Below are 13,032 nucleotides of genomic sequence, written 5' to 3' on the forward strand. Positions count from 1 at the left end.
ATGTTGCGAGCCACAGCTCCCTGCTGGTTCCCACCTGGATACCCAGAAGCTAAGAAGGTGGCCGAGGAGGCGGCCCTGGAGGCAAGAAGCCGCCAGTTGGGAGCGGAGCAGAGCCAGGCCGGTGCTCCCGAAGGCAGCAAGATGTTGCGAGCCACAGCTCCCTGCTGGTTCCCACCTGGATACCCAGAAGCTAAGAAGGTGGCCGAGGAGGCGGCCCTGGAGGCAAGAAGCCGCCAGTTGGGAGCGGAGCAGAGCCAGGCCGGTGCTCCCGAAGGCAGCAAGATGTTGCGAGCCACAGCTCCCTGCTGGTTCCCACCTGGATACCCAGAAGCTAAGAAGGTGGCCGAGGAGGCGGCCCTCGAGGCTCCAGAATTCCCCCTGCCCTCTCATCAGCCTGCCCAGAGCTTCGGGCTCCGGGTGCCCCAGATGCACAACCAGGCCTCCGCATTTGTGGACATCCAGGCGGAGCCCCAGAACAGGGGTCCGGCGGTGCCCCCAGCGTGTCCCAAGGTGGTGACGGAGGCGTGCTACTTCCCTGCACAGAGGGGATCGGCCTGCTGCTTGCCAGCCGCCCCAAGGCTGACAGAGAGGCCCTCGGGAGTCCGCATCTCAGCCCCCAGGAAGAGGAAGACGATCGCCCAGTCTTCCAGCCCTTGCTTGGTCACAGGTTGCACAGATGCCAAGAGAACCCGCGTGGCCAGCAGCAGCCAACGCTCCAGTGGCTCCAAGGTCGGCAGACAGCCAGGGAAGACGCGCAACAGGTCAGGGATGGCATGCAAGACCACCACCACCATCAGCTCTAAGCGAATCGTCCGTCGTCCATCCTTACCGAGTTTGAAGAAACCTATTGTCCTCCGAAGGTCTGGGTGCCAAGTCCCCACCGTCCTCCGCCGAGGCTATCTCCAACTGTTCACCGAAGAGTGTCTCAAGTTCTGCGCCTCCAAGCAGGAGGCCGAGGAGAAGGCGCTGAACGAGGAGAAGGTGGCCTACGACTGCAGCCCCAACAAGAACAGGTACCTGAACGTGGTCCTGAACACCCTCAAGAGACTGAAGGGCCTGACCCCCAGCTCCATGCCGGGCCTCAGCAGGGCCGCCCTGTACAGCCGCCTCCAGGAGTTCCTGCTCAGCCAGGACCAGCTCGAGGAGAACGGCTACCCCTTCCCGCACCCCGAGCGGCCCGGAGGCGCCGTCCTCTTCACTGGCCAGGGGAAGGGGCCCGGCGACTCCTCCTGCAGGGTCTGCTGCCGTTGTGGCACCGAGTACCTGGTGTCCTCCTCGGGCCGCTGTGTACGCGACCAGTTGTGTTATTATCACTGGGGGCGGGTCCGCTCGAGCCAGGTGGCTGGAGGCCGGGTTAGCCAGTACACCTGCTGTGCAGCTGCTCCTGGCTCTGTGGGCTGCCAGGTGGCAAAGCAGCACGTGCGGGACGGCCGCAAGGACAGCCTCGATGGCTTCGTGGAGACCTTCAAGAAAGAGTTGTCCAGAGACGCTTATCCAGGAATCTACGCCTTGGACTGTGAGATGTGCTACACCACGCATGGCCTAGAGCTGACCCGCGTCACCGTGGTGGACGCCGACATGCGAGTGGTGTACGACACCTTCGTCAAGCCCGACAACGAGATCGTGGACTACAACACCAGGTTTTCCGGAGTCACCGAGGCCGACGTCGCCAAGACGAGCATCACCTTGCCCCAAGTGCAAGCCATCCTGCTGAGCTTTTTCAGCGCCCAAACCATCCTCATCGGGCACAGCCTGGAGAGCGATCTGCTGGCCCTGAAGCTCATCCACAGCACCGTGGTGGACACGGCCGTGCTCTTCCCGCACTACCTGGGTTTCCCCTACAAGCGTTCCCTCAGGAATCTCGCGGCCGACTACCTGGGACAGATCATCCAGGACAGCCAGGACGGCCACAACTCCAGCGAGGACGCAAACGCCTGCCTGCAGCTGGTGATGTGGAAGGTCCGACAGCGCGCCCAGATCCAGCCACGCCACCGGTCCGCCTCTCCCGCCGCCCTGGCCTGTCCTTGGCCCCAGGCCCCTTCCACAACCGCCATCAGTCCTGAGAGCTCACCCTGTCCACCTCGCCGCAAGGCCAAAGAAACCGGAGCAGTGGACGGCAGGAGAGGGCAAAAAGCCAAGAGTAACCCCAACCGGCCACTCCCAGTCCCCCGGAATCCCTGCCGCGGACCCTCGGGCCTGTCCCCATCCCTCTGCCCTTCCCAGACCTCTGTCCTTCCACTAATCGCCTCCCGCAGCACCGAGCCGCCACTCCCAGTCCCCCGAGTCCCTGCCGCGCCCCCTCGCGCCTGTCCACATCCCTCTGCCCATCCGAGACCTCTGTCCTTACACCACTAGCCACCCATCGTGGGACTTCCATGGCCTCTGAGTACAAGGCCAGCCCCCCGGCCCACCAGCTTTCTGAATGTGTGCTTACCTGTTTTTCTCGAGAGGCACCACAGTGAGGTGGGTGAAGCACTTAGGCTCTGGAGTTAGATATCTGGGTTCAAGGCCAAATTCCACCACTTACTAGGTTTCTAATATTGCACAGATAATGTCTTTGCGCTTCTACCTTTTGATCTTTAAAGTGTGATCAAAAGAGACTTAGACTCCCACATCATAATCATGGGAAACTTTAACAGCCCTCTGTAAACATTAGACAGACCAACGAGACAGAAATCTAAAAAGGATATCCAGGAATTGAACTCAGCTCTGCACCAAGCGGACCTAGGAGACATCTACAGAACGCTCCACACCAAATCGAAAGAATATACATGCTTCTCAGCACCACATCACACTTATTTCCACATTGACCACATAGTTGGAAGTAAAGCACTCCTCAGTAAATGTAAAATAACAGAAATTACTGCAAACGGTCTCTCAGACCACATTGCAATCAAAGTAGACCTCAGGATAAAGAAACTCACTCAAAACCGCTCAACTGCATGGAAACCGGACACCCTGCTCCTTAATGAGTACTGGGTACATAACGAAATGAAGGGAGAAAGAAAGATATTTTCTGAAACCAATGAAAACAAAGGCACAACATACCAGAATCTCTGCGTCACATTTAAAGCAGTGTGTAGAGGGAAATTTATAGCACTAATTGCCCACGAGAGAAAGCAGGAAAAATCAAAAATGCATACCCTAACATCACCATTAAAAGAATGAGAGAAGCAAGAGCAAACACATTCAAAAACTAGCAGAAGGCAAGAAATAACTAAGATCCGAGCAGAACTGATGGAGATAGAGACACAATAAACCCTTCAACAAATCAATGATTCCAGGAGCGGGTTTTTTGCAGTGATCAACAAAATTGATAGAGCACTAGCAAGACTAAGAAAGAAGAAAAGAAAGAAGAATCAAACAGATGCAGTAAAAAATGATAAAGGGGATATCACCACCGATCCCACAGAAATACAAACTACCATCAGACAATACTATCAGCACCTCTAAGCTAATGAACTAGAAAATCTAGAAGAAATGGATAAATTCCTGGACGCATACAACCTCCCCAGAGTAAACCAGGAAGAAGTTGAATGCCTGAGTAGACCACTAACAGGCTCTGAAATTGAGGCAATAATTAACAGCCTATCAAGCAATAAAACTCCAGGACCAGACGGATTCACAGCCGAATTCTACCAGAAGGACAAGGAGGAGCTGGTACCATGCCTTCTGAAACTATTCCAATCAACAGAAAAAGAGGGAATCCTCCCTCACTCATTTCATGAGGCCGGCATCATCCTGATCCCAAAGCCTGAGAGAGACACAACCCAAAAAGAGAATTTTAGGCCTATGTCCCTGAGGAACATCGATGGGAAAATCCTCCATAAAATACTGGAAAACCGAATCCAGCAGCACATCAAAGAGCTTATCCATCATGATGAAGTGGGCTTCATCCCTGACATGCAAGGCTGGTCCAACATATGCAAAACAATAAACATAATCCAGCGTATAATCAGGACCAAAGACAGAAACCACGTGATTATCTCAACAGATGCAGAAAAGGCCTTTGACAAAATTCAACAGCCCTTCATGCCAAAAACTCTCAATAAATTAGGTATTGATGGGACATCTCCCAAAATAATACGGGCTATTTAGGGCAAACCCACAGCCAATATCATACTGAATGGGCAAAAAGTGGAAGCATTCCCTTTGCAAACTGCCACAAGACAGGGATGCCCTCTCTCACCACTCCTATTCAACATAGTGTTGGAACTTCTGCCCAGGGCAATCAGGCAGGAGAAAGAAATAAAGAGAAATCAATTAGGAAAAGAGGAAGTCAAATTGTCCCTGTTTGCAGATGACATGATTGAATATTTAGAAAACCCCATCGTCTCAGTCCAAAATCTCCTTAAGCTGATAAGCAACTTCAGCAAAGTCTCAGGATACAAAATCGAGGTGCAAAAATCACAAGCATTCTTATACACCAATAAGAGGCAAACAGAGAGCCAAATCATGAGTGAGCTCCCATTCACAATTGCTTCAAAGAGAATAAAATGCCTAGGAATCCAACTAACAAGGGATGTGAAGGACCTCTTCAAGGAGAACTACAAAGCATTGCTCCACGAACTAAAAGAGGAGACAAACAAATGGAAGAATATTCCACCATCACGGATTGGAAGAATCAATATCGTGAAAATGGCCATACTGCCCAAGGTAAATTATAGATTCAATGCCATCCCCATCAAACTACCAATGACTTTCTTCACAGAACTGGAAAAAACTGCTTTAAAGCTCATATGGAACCACAAAACGGCCCCCACTGCCAACATAATCCTAAGCCAAAAGAACAAAGATGGAGGCATCAAGCTGTCCGACTTCAAGCTACAGTAGAAGGCTACAGTAACCAAAGAGCATGCTATCGGTTGCCGTTTTGGTTACCGTAGACCAATGGAACAGAATAGAGCCCTCAGAAATAATACGACACATCTACAACCATCTGATCTTTGACAAACCTGACAAAAACAAGAAATGGGGAAAGGATTCCCTATTTAAAAAAATAGTGCTGGGAAAACAGGCTAGCCATATGTCGAAAGCTGATATCGGATCCCTTCCTTACACCTTGTACAAAAATTAATTCAAGACAGATGAAAGACTTAAATGTTAGATCTTAAACCATACAAACCCTAGGAGAAAACCCAGCCAATACCATTGAGGACAAAGGCATGGGCAAGGACCTCATGTCTAAAACGCCAAAAGCAATGGCAACGAAAGCCAACATTGACAAACAGCATCTAATTACACTAAAGACGTTCTGCATAGCTAAAGAAACTCCCATGAGAGTGAACAGGCATCCTGCAGAAAGGGAGAACATTTTTGCAATCTACTCATCTGACAAAAGGCTAATATCCAGAATCTACTAAGACCTCAAACAGAGTTACAAGAAAAACCAAACAAGCCCATCAACAAGTGGGGGAAGGATATGAAGAGACACTTCTCAAAAGAAGACATTTATGCAGCCAACAGACACATGAAAAAATGCTCATCAAAACTGGCCATCAGAGAAATGCAAATCAAATCCGCAATGAGATATCATCTCACACCAGTTAGAATAGCGATCATTAAAAAGTCAGGAAACAACAGGTGCTGGAGAGGTAGTGGACAAATAGGAACACTTTTACACTGTTGGTGGGACTGTAAACTAGTTCAACGGTAGTGGAAGATAGTGTGGCGAATCCTCAAGGATCTCGAAATAGAAATACCATTTGACCCAGCCATCCCATTGCTGGGTATATATACCCATAGGATTAGAAATCATGCTTCTGAAAGGACACACGCAGACGTATGTTTATTGCGGCACCATTCACAGTAGCAAAGACTTGGAACCAACCCAGATGTCCATCAATGATAGACTGGATTAAGAAAATGTGGCACAAATACACCATGGAATACTATGCAGCCATGAAAAAGCATGAGTTCATCCCCTTTGGAGGGACACGGATGAAGCTGGAAACCATCATTCTTAGCAAACTATCGCAAGGACAAAAAAAGCAAACACCGCATGTTCTCATTCATAGGTGGGAATTGAAGTATGAGAACGCTTGGACACAGAAAGGGGAACATCACACACCGGGGCCTGTCATGGGCGGGGGGAGGGGGAGGGATAGCATTAAGAGATATACCTAATGTAAATGACTAGTGAATGGGTGCAACACACCAACCAGGTGAATCTTGGAAGGCAAAAGCTACTGAATTTAGCGAATTTGTGGAGGCATTCCCAGAAATCAGCCAGGTGAAGTATCACACAACCGAAGACTGCACAACTCCTGTAAGGCAGCACGATGCGGCAAACCCAGACGGCCACTCTTCTCACCCCTCCTCCGTTGGCTGTTCTGGGTAATGAGGTTCAAAAGTCACCTAGGCAACTGCCAAAATAGCTGAAATGGAGTAAGGGCTTCAGGCTGGTGACTAGCAGAGGTCCACCTGACCCCCGTAAGCTGCTGAACAAGAAGGGCTGCCAGAAATGTCCCCCTAGGGAATTTGGTGGAGACGAAGACCCGCTCACTGGACAAGGGTTCCTCCCAGGAGACGCCCGAGCGGAAGAAACGGGCTGTGAGCCACGCCCTTTCACCCTCCGCTACCCCGCCCTGGGCTGGTGAAGGTGCGCGTAAGGATGAGGACTACTGAGCCCTGAAGAAATAAATCCTTCCCCTTTGACCCCAAGGAGGATTGCCTGTGAGGATCTTCAACGAGTCTACCCGTGTCTAGACACGGGAGCAGGTCTGTCCGGCACAGCACCTCCCTCAAGGAGGAGAAGAGTGAGGAGAAAGGAAACTCAAGTCTGACCATTCTGTCCTGGGAGAGAAGAGGAGGATCTCATCTCTCATCTGTCCAAGCAAGGCAAGGAGACTTTCTCTCATCTTTCCAAGCAAGGCAAGGAGACTTTGTATAATTAGGAAACAAAAAGAATTTAGAAGGAATGAAAGCAGCCCGTAAGGTGCATTCCTAAGGACTGCCCATTGAAACTGACAAAATTGCCCTTGTTTGATGAGAGGAATGAGCAGAGCACTGAGGTGGTGAACAGGGATCTAGTGAGACTTTCCCAGCATGTTTCTACCAAAGCTTTCTCTAAGCTTCTCGGAACACTCTCCTAATAAGCAGATGTTTGGCCCTTCAGAAAGTCAACAAGCAAAATGCCTTGAGTGTCCCAAAACACTGATGCCATGATGTTGGCTCCTGACTGGCCTCCTTTTCCTTTGACTGGACCACTGCCACCTCTCGGTAGCCGTCGCGTTGATGATGCTTTGCCTTCGAGGTCATATTGGTAAAGCCATGTTCCAACTTCCGGTTACAATTTGTCAGAGGGATGCGTCAGGATCGTGATCCCTCCTGTTTAAAATTTCCACTGATAGCTCTCGTCGTAACTGCAGCTGATCTGGGCACAGTGGTTTTCACAGCCACTGCAGGATTCATCTCCCACATCTTCTCACCTCTTCTTGAAACAAGCTATACATTCGTAAAGAGTTCATTTCTTTGGGGTAGTGTCCTTAGAAGCTTTTGTGAAAACATCAATGATTTCTTCATTCTTCCACCCAAGCTTCACCAGAAATTTGATGTTTGCTCTTGCTGCAATTTTCGTGGAATTCATGTTGCTCTGATAGGAGTCCTTTTCAGTGGATGTCTCATCCTTCTCAGTGCCTCAAACTCGATCTAGTTCAGAAAGGTTATAAGAAGTTCGGACAAGTTTATTTGAGTGCAAACCAGTGGAAACCCATGCATAGTTTCTTCACCATGTGCATTTTCTATGAACCTTTTGAAGAACCCCTGTGTTGAACATTGCCCAAGTCGTGGGAGAGAAGTGGGTGCGGTCCACTTCCTGTCCTCAATTTGCCCGCAGCGGAGGAGTGCAGAGAGCAGGGAAACGCAACCCCAGAGAGATCCTGCCCTGCAGCATGCAGCAGACTGCTGGCCCAGTCCTGGCTCCATGGGGTGCTGTGTGGGCCCAAGCAAGTTGACCAAACTCCCTGACGCTGAAATGAATCCTAGGTGGCCCAATTCCAGTAGCCATTATAGGACTGCCCTGCAGGGACAGTTAATTAACTCAGGAAAAGCAACCTAGCTCCAAGGTTAGCAACCAGGAGTTCCAGTTGATTCCATTAGTGCACCCCTTGAGGCATTCCCAAGCTGGAGTCTGGTGGAAGATGAGGCTCAGTGTGATTGGATGGAAGCACCAACCTATCAAGGAGAAGTCCCACCCACTCTGCCCTGTGCGTCTATAAAGGCGACGGGTGGCGGCCGCGGCACTCATTGAAGCCGCCAGTTGGGAGAGGAGCAGAGCCAGGCCGGTGCTCCCGAAGGCAGCAAGATGTTGCGAGCCACAGCTCCCTGCTGGTTCCCACCTGGATACCCAGAAGCTAAGAAGGTGGCCGAGGAGGCGGCCCTGGAGGCAAGAAGCCGCCAGTTGGGAGCGGAGCAGAGCCAGGCCGGTGCTCCCGAAGGCAGCAAGATGTTGCGAGCCACAGCTCCCTGCTGGTTCCCACCTGGATACCCAGAAGCTAAGAAGGTGGCCGAGGAGGCGGCCCTGGAGGCTCCAGAATTCCCCCTGCCCTCTCATCAGCCTGCCCAGAGCTTCGGGCTCCGGGTGCCCCAGATGCACAACCAGGCCTCCGCATTTGTGGACATCCAGGCGGAGCCCCAGAACAGGGGTCCGGCGGTGCCCCCAGCGTGTCCCAAGGTGGTGACGGAGGCGTGCTACTTCCCTGCACAGAGGGGATCGGCCTGCTGCTTGCCAGCCGCCCCAAGGCTGACAGAGAGGCCCTCGGGAGTCCGCATCTCAGCCCCCAGGAAGAGGAAGACGATCGCCCAGTCTTCCAGCCCTTGCTTGGTCACAGGTTGCACAGATGCCAAGAGAACCCGCGTGGCCAGCAGCAGCCAACGCTCCAGTGGCTCCAAGGTCGGCAGACAGCCAGGGAAGACGCGCAACAGGTCAGGGATGGCATGCAAGACCACCACCACCATCAGCTCTAAGCGAATCGTCCGTCGTCCATCCTTACCGAGTTTGAAGAAACCTATTGTCCTCCGAAGGTCTGGGTGCCAAGTCCCCACCGTCCTCCGCCGAGGCTATCTCCAACTGTTCACCGAAGAGTGTCTCAAGTTCTGCGCCTCCAAGCAGGAGGCCGAGGAGAAGGCGCTGAACGAGGAGAAGGTGGCCTACGACTGCAGCCCCAACAAGAACAGGTACCTGAACGTGGTCCTGAACACCCTCAAGAGACTGAAGGGCCTGACCCCCAGCTCCATGCCGGGCCTCAGCAGGGCCGCCCTGTACAGCCGCCTCCAGGAGTTCCTGCTCAGCCAGGACCAGCTCGAGGAGAACGGCTACCCCTTCCCGCACCCCGAGCGGCCCGGAGGCGCCGTCCTCTTCACTGGCCAGGGGAAGGGGCCCGGCGACTCCTCCTGCAGGGTCTGCTGCCGTTGTGGCACCGAGTACCTGGTGTCCTCCTCGGGCCGCTGTGTACGCGACCAGTTGTGTTATTATCACTGGGGGCGGGTCCGCTCGAGCCAGGTGGCTGGAGGCCGGGTTAGCCAGTACACCTGCTGTGCAGCTGCTCCTGGCTCTGTGGGCTGCCAGGTGGCAAAGCAGCACGTGCGGGACGGCCGCAAGGACAGCCTCGATGGCTTCGTGGAGACCTTCAAGAAAGAGTTGTCCAGAGACGCTTATCCAGGAATCTACGCCTTGGACTGTGAGATGTGCTACACCACGCATGGCCTAGAGCTGACCCGCGTCACCGTGGTGGACGCCGACATGCGAGTGGTGTACGACACCTTCGTCAAGCCCGACAACGAGATCGTGGACTACAACACCAGGTTTTCCGGAGTTACCGAGGCCGACGTCGCCAAGACGAGCATCACCTTGCCCCAAGTGCAAGCCATCCTGCTGAGCTTTTTCAGCGCCCAAACCATCCTCATCGGGCACAGCCTGGAGAGCGATCTGCTGGCCCTGAAGCTCATCCACAGCACCGTGGTGGACACGGCCGTGCTCTTCCCGCACTACCTGGGTTTCCCCTACAAGCATTCCCTCAGGAATCTCGCGGCCGACTACCTGGGACAGATCATCCAGGACAGCCAGGACGGCCACAACTCCAGCGAGGACGCAAACGCCTGCCTGCAGCTGGTGATGTGGAAGGTCCGACAGCGCGCCCAGATCCAGCCACGCCACCGGTCCGCCTCTCCCGCCGCCCTGGCCTGTCCTTGGCCCCAGGCCCCTTCCACAACCGCCATCAGTCCTGAGAGCTCACCCTGTCCACCTCGCCGCAAGGCCAAAGAAACCGGAGCAGTCGACGGCAGGAGAGGGCAAAAAGCCAAGAGTAACCCCAACCGGCCACTCCCAGTCCCCCGGAATCCCTGCCGCGGACCCTCGGGCCTGTCCCCATCCCTCTGCCCTTCCCAGACCTCTGTCCTTCCACTAATCGCCTCCCGCAGCACCGAGCCGCCACTCCCAGTCCCCCGAGTCCCTGCCGCGCCCCCTCGCGCCTGTCCACATCCCTCTGCCCATCCGAGACCTCTGTCCTTACACCACTAGCCACCCCACGTGGGACTTCCATGGCCTCTGAGTACAAGGCCAGCCCCCCGGCCCACCAGCTTTCTGAATGTGTGCTTACCTGTTTTTCTCGAGAGGCACCACAGTGAGGTGGGTGAAGCACTTAGGCTCTGGAGTTAGATATCTGGGTTCAAGGCCAAATTCCACCACTTACTAGGTTTCTAATATTGCACAGATAATGTCTTTGCGCTTCTACCTTTTGATCTTTAAAGTGTGATCAAAAGAGACTTAGACTCCCACATCATAATCATGGGAAACTTTAACAGCCCTCTGTAAACATTAGACAGACCAACGAGACAGAAATCTAAAAAGGATATCCAGGAATTGAACTCAGCTCTGCACCAAGCGGACCTAGGAGACATCTACAGAACGCTCCACCCCAAATCCACAGAATATACATGCTTCTCAGCACCACATCACACTTATTTCCACATTGACCACATAGTTGGAAGTAAAGCACTCCTCAGTAAATGTAAAATAACAGAAATTACTACAAACGGTCTCTCAGACCACATTGCAATCAAAGTAGACCTCAGGATAAAGAAACTCACTCAAAACCGCTCAACTGCATGGAAACCGGACACCCTGCTCCTTAATGAGTACTGGGTACATAACGAAATGAAGGCAGAAAGAAAGATATTCTCTGAAACCAATGAAAACAAAGGCACAACATACCAGAATCTCTGCGTCACATTTAAAGCAGTGTGTAGAGGGAAATTTATAGCACTAATTGCCCACGAGAGAAAGCAGGAAAAATCAAAAATGCATACCCTAACATCACCATTAAAAGAATGAGAGAAGCAAGAGCAAACACATTCAAAAACTAGCAGAAGGCAAGAAATAACTAAGATCCGAGCAGAACTGATGGAGATAGAGACACAATAAACCCTTCAACAAATCAATGAATCCAGGAGCGGGTTTTTTGCAGTGATCAACAAAATTGATAGAGCACTAGCAAGACTAAGAAAGAAGAAAGAAAGAAGAATCAAACAGATGCAGTAAAAAATGATAAAGGGGATATCACCACCGATCCCACAGAAATACAAACTACCATCAGACAATACTATCAGCACCTCTAAGCTAATGAACTAGAAAATCTAGAAGAAATGGATAAATTCCTGGACGCATACAACCTCCCCAGAGTAAACCAGGAAGAAGTTGAATGCCTGAGTAGACCACTAACAGGCTCTGAAATTGAGGCAATAATTAACAGCCTATCAAGCAATAAAACTCCAGGACCAGACGGATTCACAGCCGAATTCTACCAGAAGGACAAGGAGGAGCTGGTACCATGCCTTCTGAAACTATTCCAATCAACAGAAAAAGAGGGAATCCTCCCTCACTCATTTCATGAGGCCGGCATCATCCTGATCCCAAAGCCTGAGAGAGACACAACCCAAAAAGAGAATTTTAGGCCTATGTCCCTGAGGAACATCGATGGGAAAATCCTCCATAAAATACTGGAAAACCGAATCCAGCAGCACATCAAAGAGCTTATCCATCATGATGAAGTGGGCTTCATCCCTGACATGCAAGGCTGGTCCAACATATGCGAAACAATAAACATAATCCAGCGTATAATCAGGACCAAAGACAGAAACCACGTGATTATCTCAACAGATGCAGAAAAGGCCTTCGACAAAATTCAACAGCCCTTCATGCCAAAAACTCTCAATAAATTAGGTATTGATGGGACATTTCCCAAAGTAATACGGGCTATTTAGGGCAAACCCACAGCCAATATCATACTGAATGGGCAAAAAGTGGAAGCATTCCCTTTGCAAACTGCCACAAGACAGGGATGCCCTCTCTCACCACTCCTATTCAACATAGTGTTGGAACTTCTGCCCAGGGCAATCAGGCAGGAGAAAGAAATAAAGAGAAATCAATTAGGAAAAGAGGAAGTCAAATTGTCCCTGTTTGCAGATGACATGATTGAATATTTAGAAAACCCCATCGTCTCAGTCCAAAATCTCCTTAAGCTGATAAGCAACTTCAGCAAAGTCTCAGGATACAAAATCGAGGTGCAAAAATCACAAGCATTCTTATACACCAATAAGAGGCAAACAGAGAGCCAAATCATGAGTGAGCTCCCATTCACAATTGCTTCAAAGAGAATAAAATGCCTAGGAATCCAACTAACAAGGGATGTGAAGGACCTCTTCAAGGAGAACTACAAAGCATTGCTCCACGAACTAAAAGAGGAGACAAACAAATGGAAGAATATTCCACCATCACGGATTGGAAGAATCAATATCGTGAAAATGGCCATACTGCCCAAGGTAAATTATAGATTCAATGCCATCCCCATCAAACTACCAATGACTTTCTTCACAGAACTGGAAAAAACTGCTTTAAAGCTCATATGGAACCACAAAACGGCCCCCACTGCCAACATAATCCTAAGCCAAAAGAACAAAGATGGAGGCATCAAGCTGTCCGACTTCAAGCTACAGTAGAAGGCTACAGTAACCAAAGAGCATGCTATCGGTTGC

General features: G+C 51.1%; 1 protein-coding gene across 1 annotated transcript; it reads left to right on the top strand.

The window, feature by feature from the left end:
* Nucleotides 1-2,355, top strand: LOC134730933 (exonuclease GOR-like). Its single transcript, XM_063606607.1, has one exon. The coding sequence runs from the start codon at nucleotides 1-3 to the stop codon at nucleotides 2,353-2,355; it is 2,355 nt and encodes a 784-aa protein (XP_063462677.1).
* Nucleotides 2,356-13,032: the final 10,677 nt, after the last annotated feature.

The sequence above is a fragment of the Pan paniscus genome, chromosome 7 (assembly GCF_029289425.2).
Source record: "Pan paniscus chromosome 7, NHGRI_mPanPan1-v2.0_pri, whole genome shotgun sequence".
NCBI classification, from domain to species: Eukaryota; Metazoa; Chordata; class Mammalia; order Primates; family Hominidae; genus Pan; species Pan paniscus.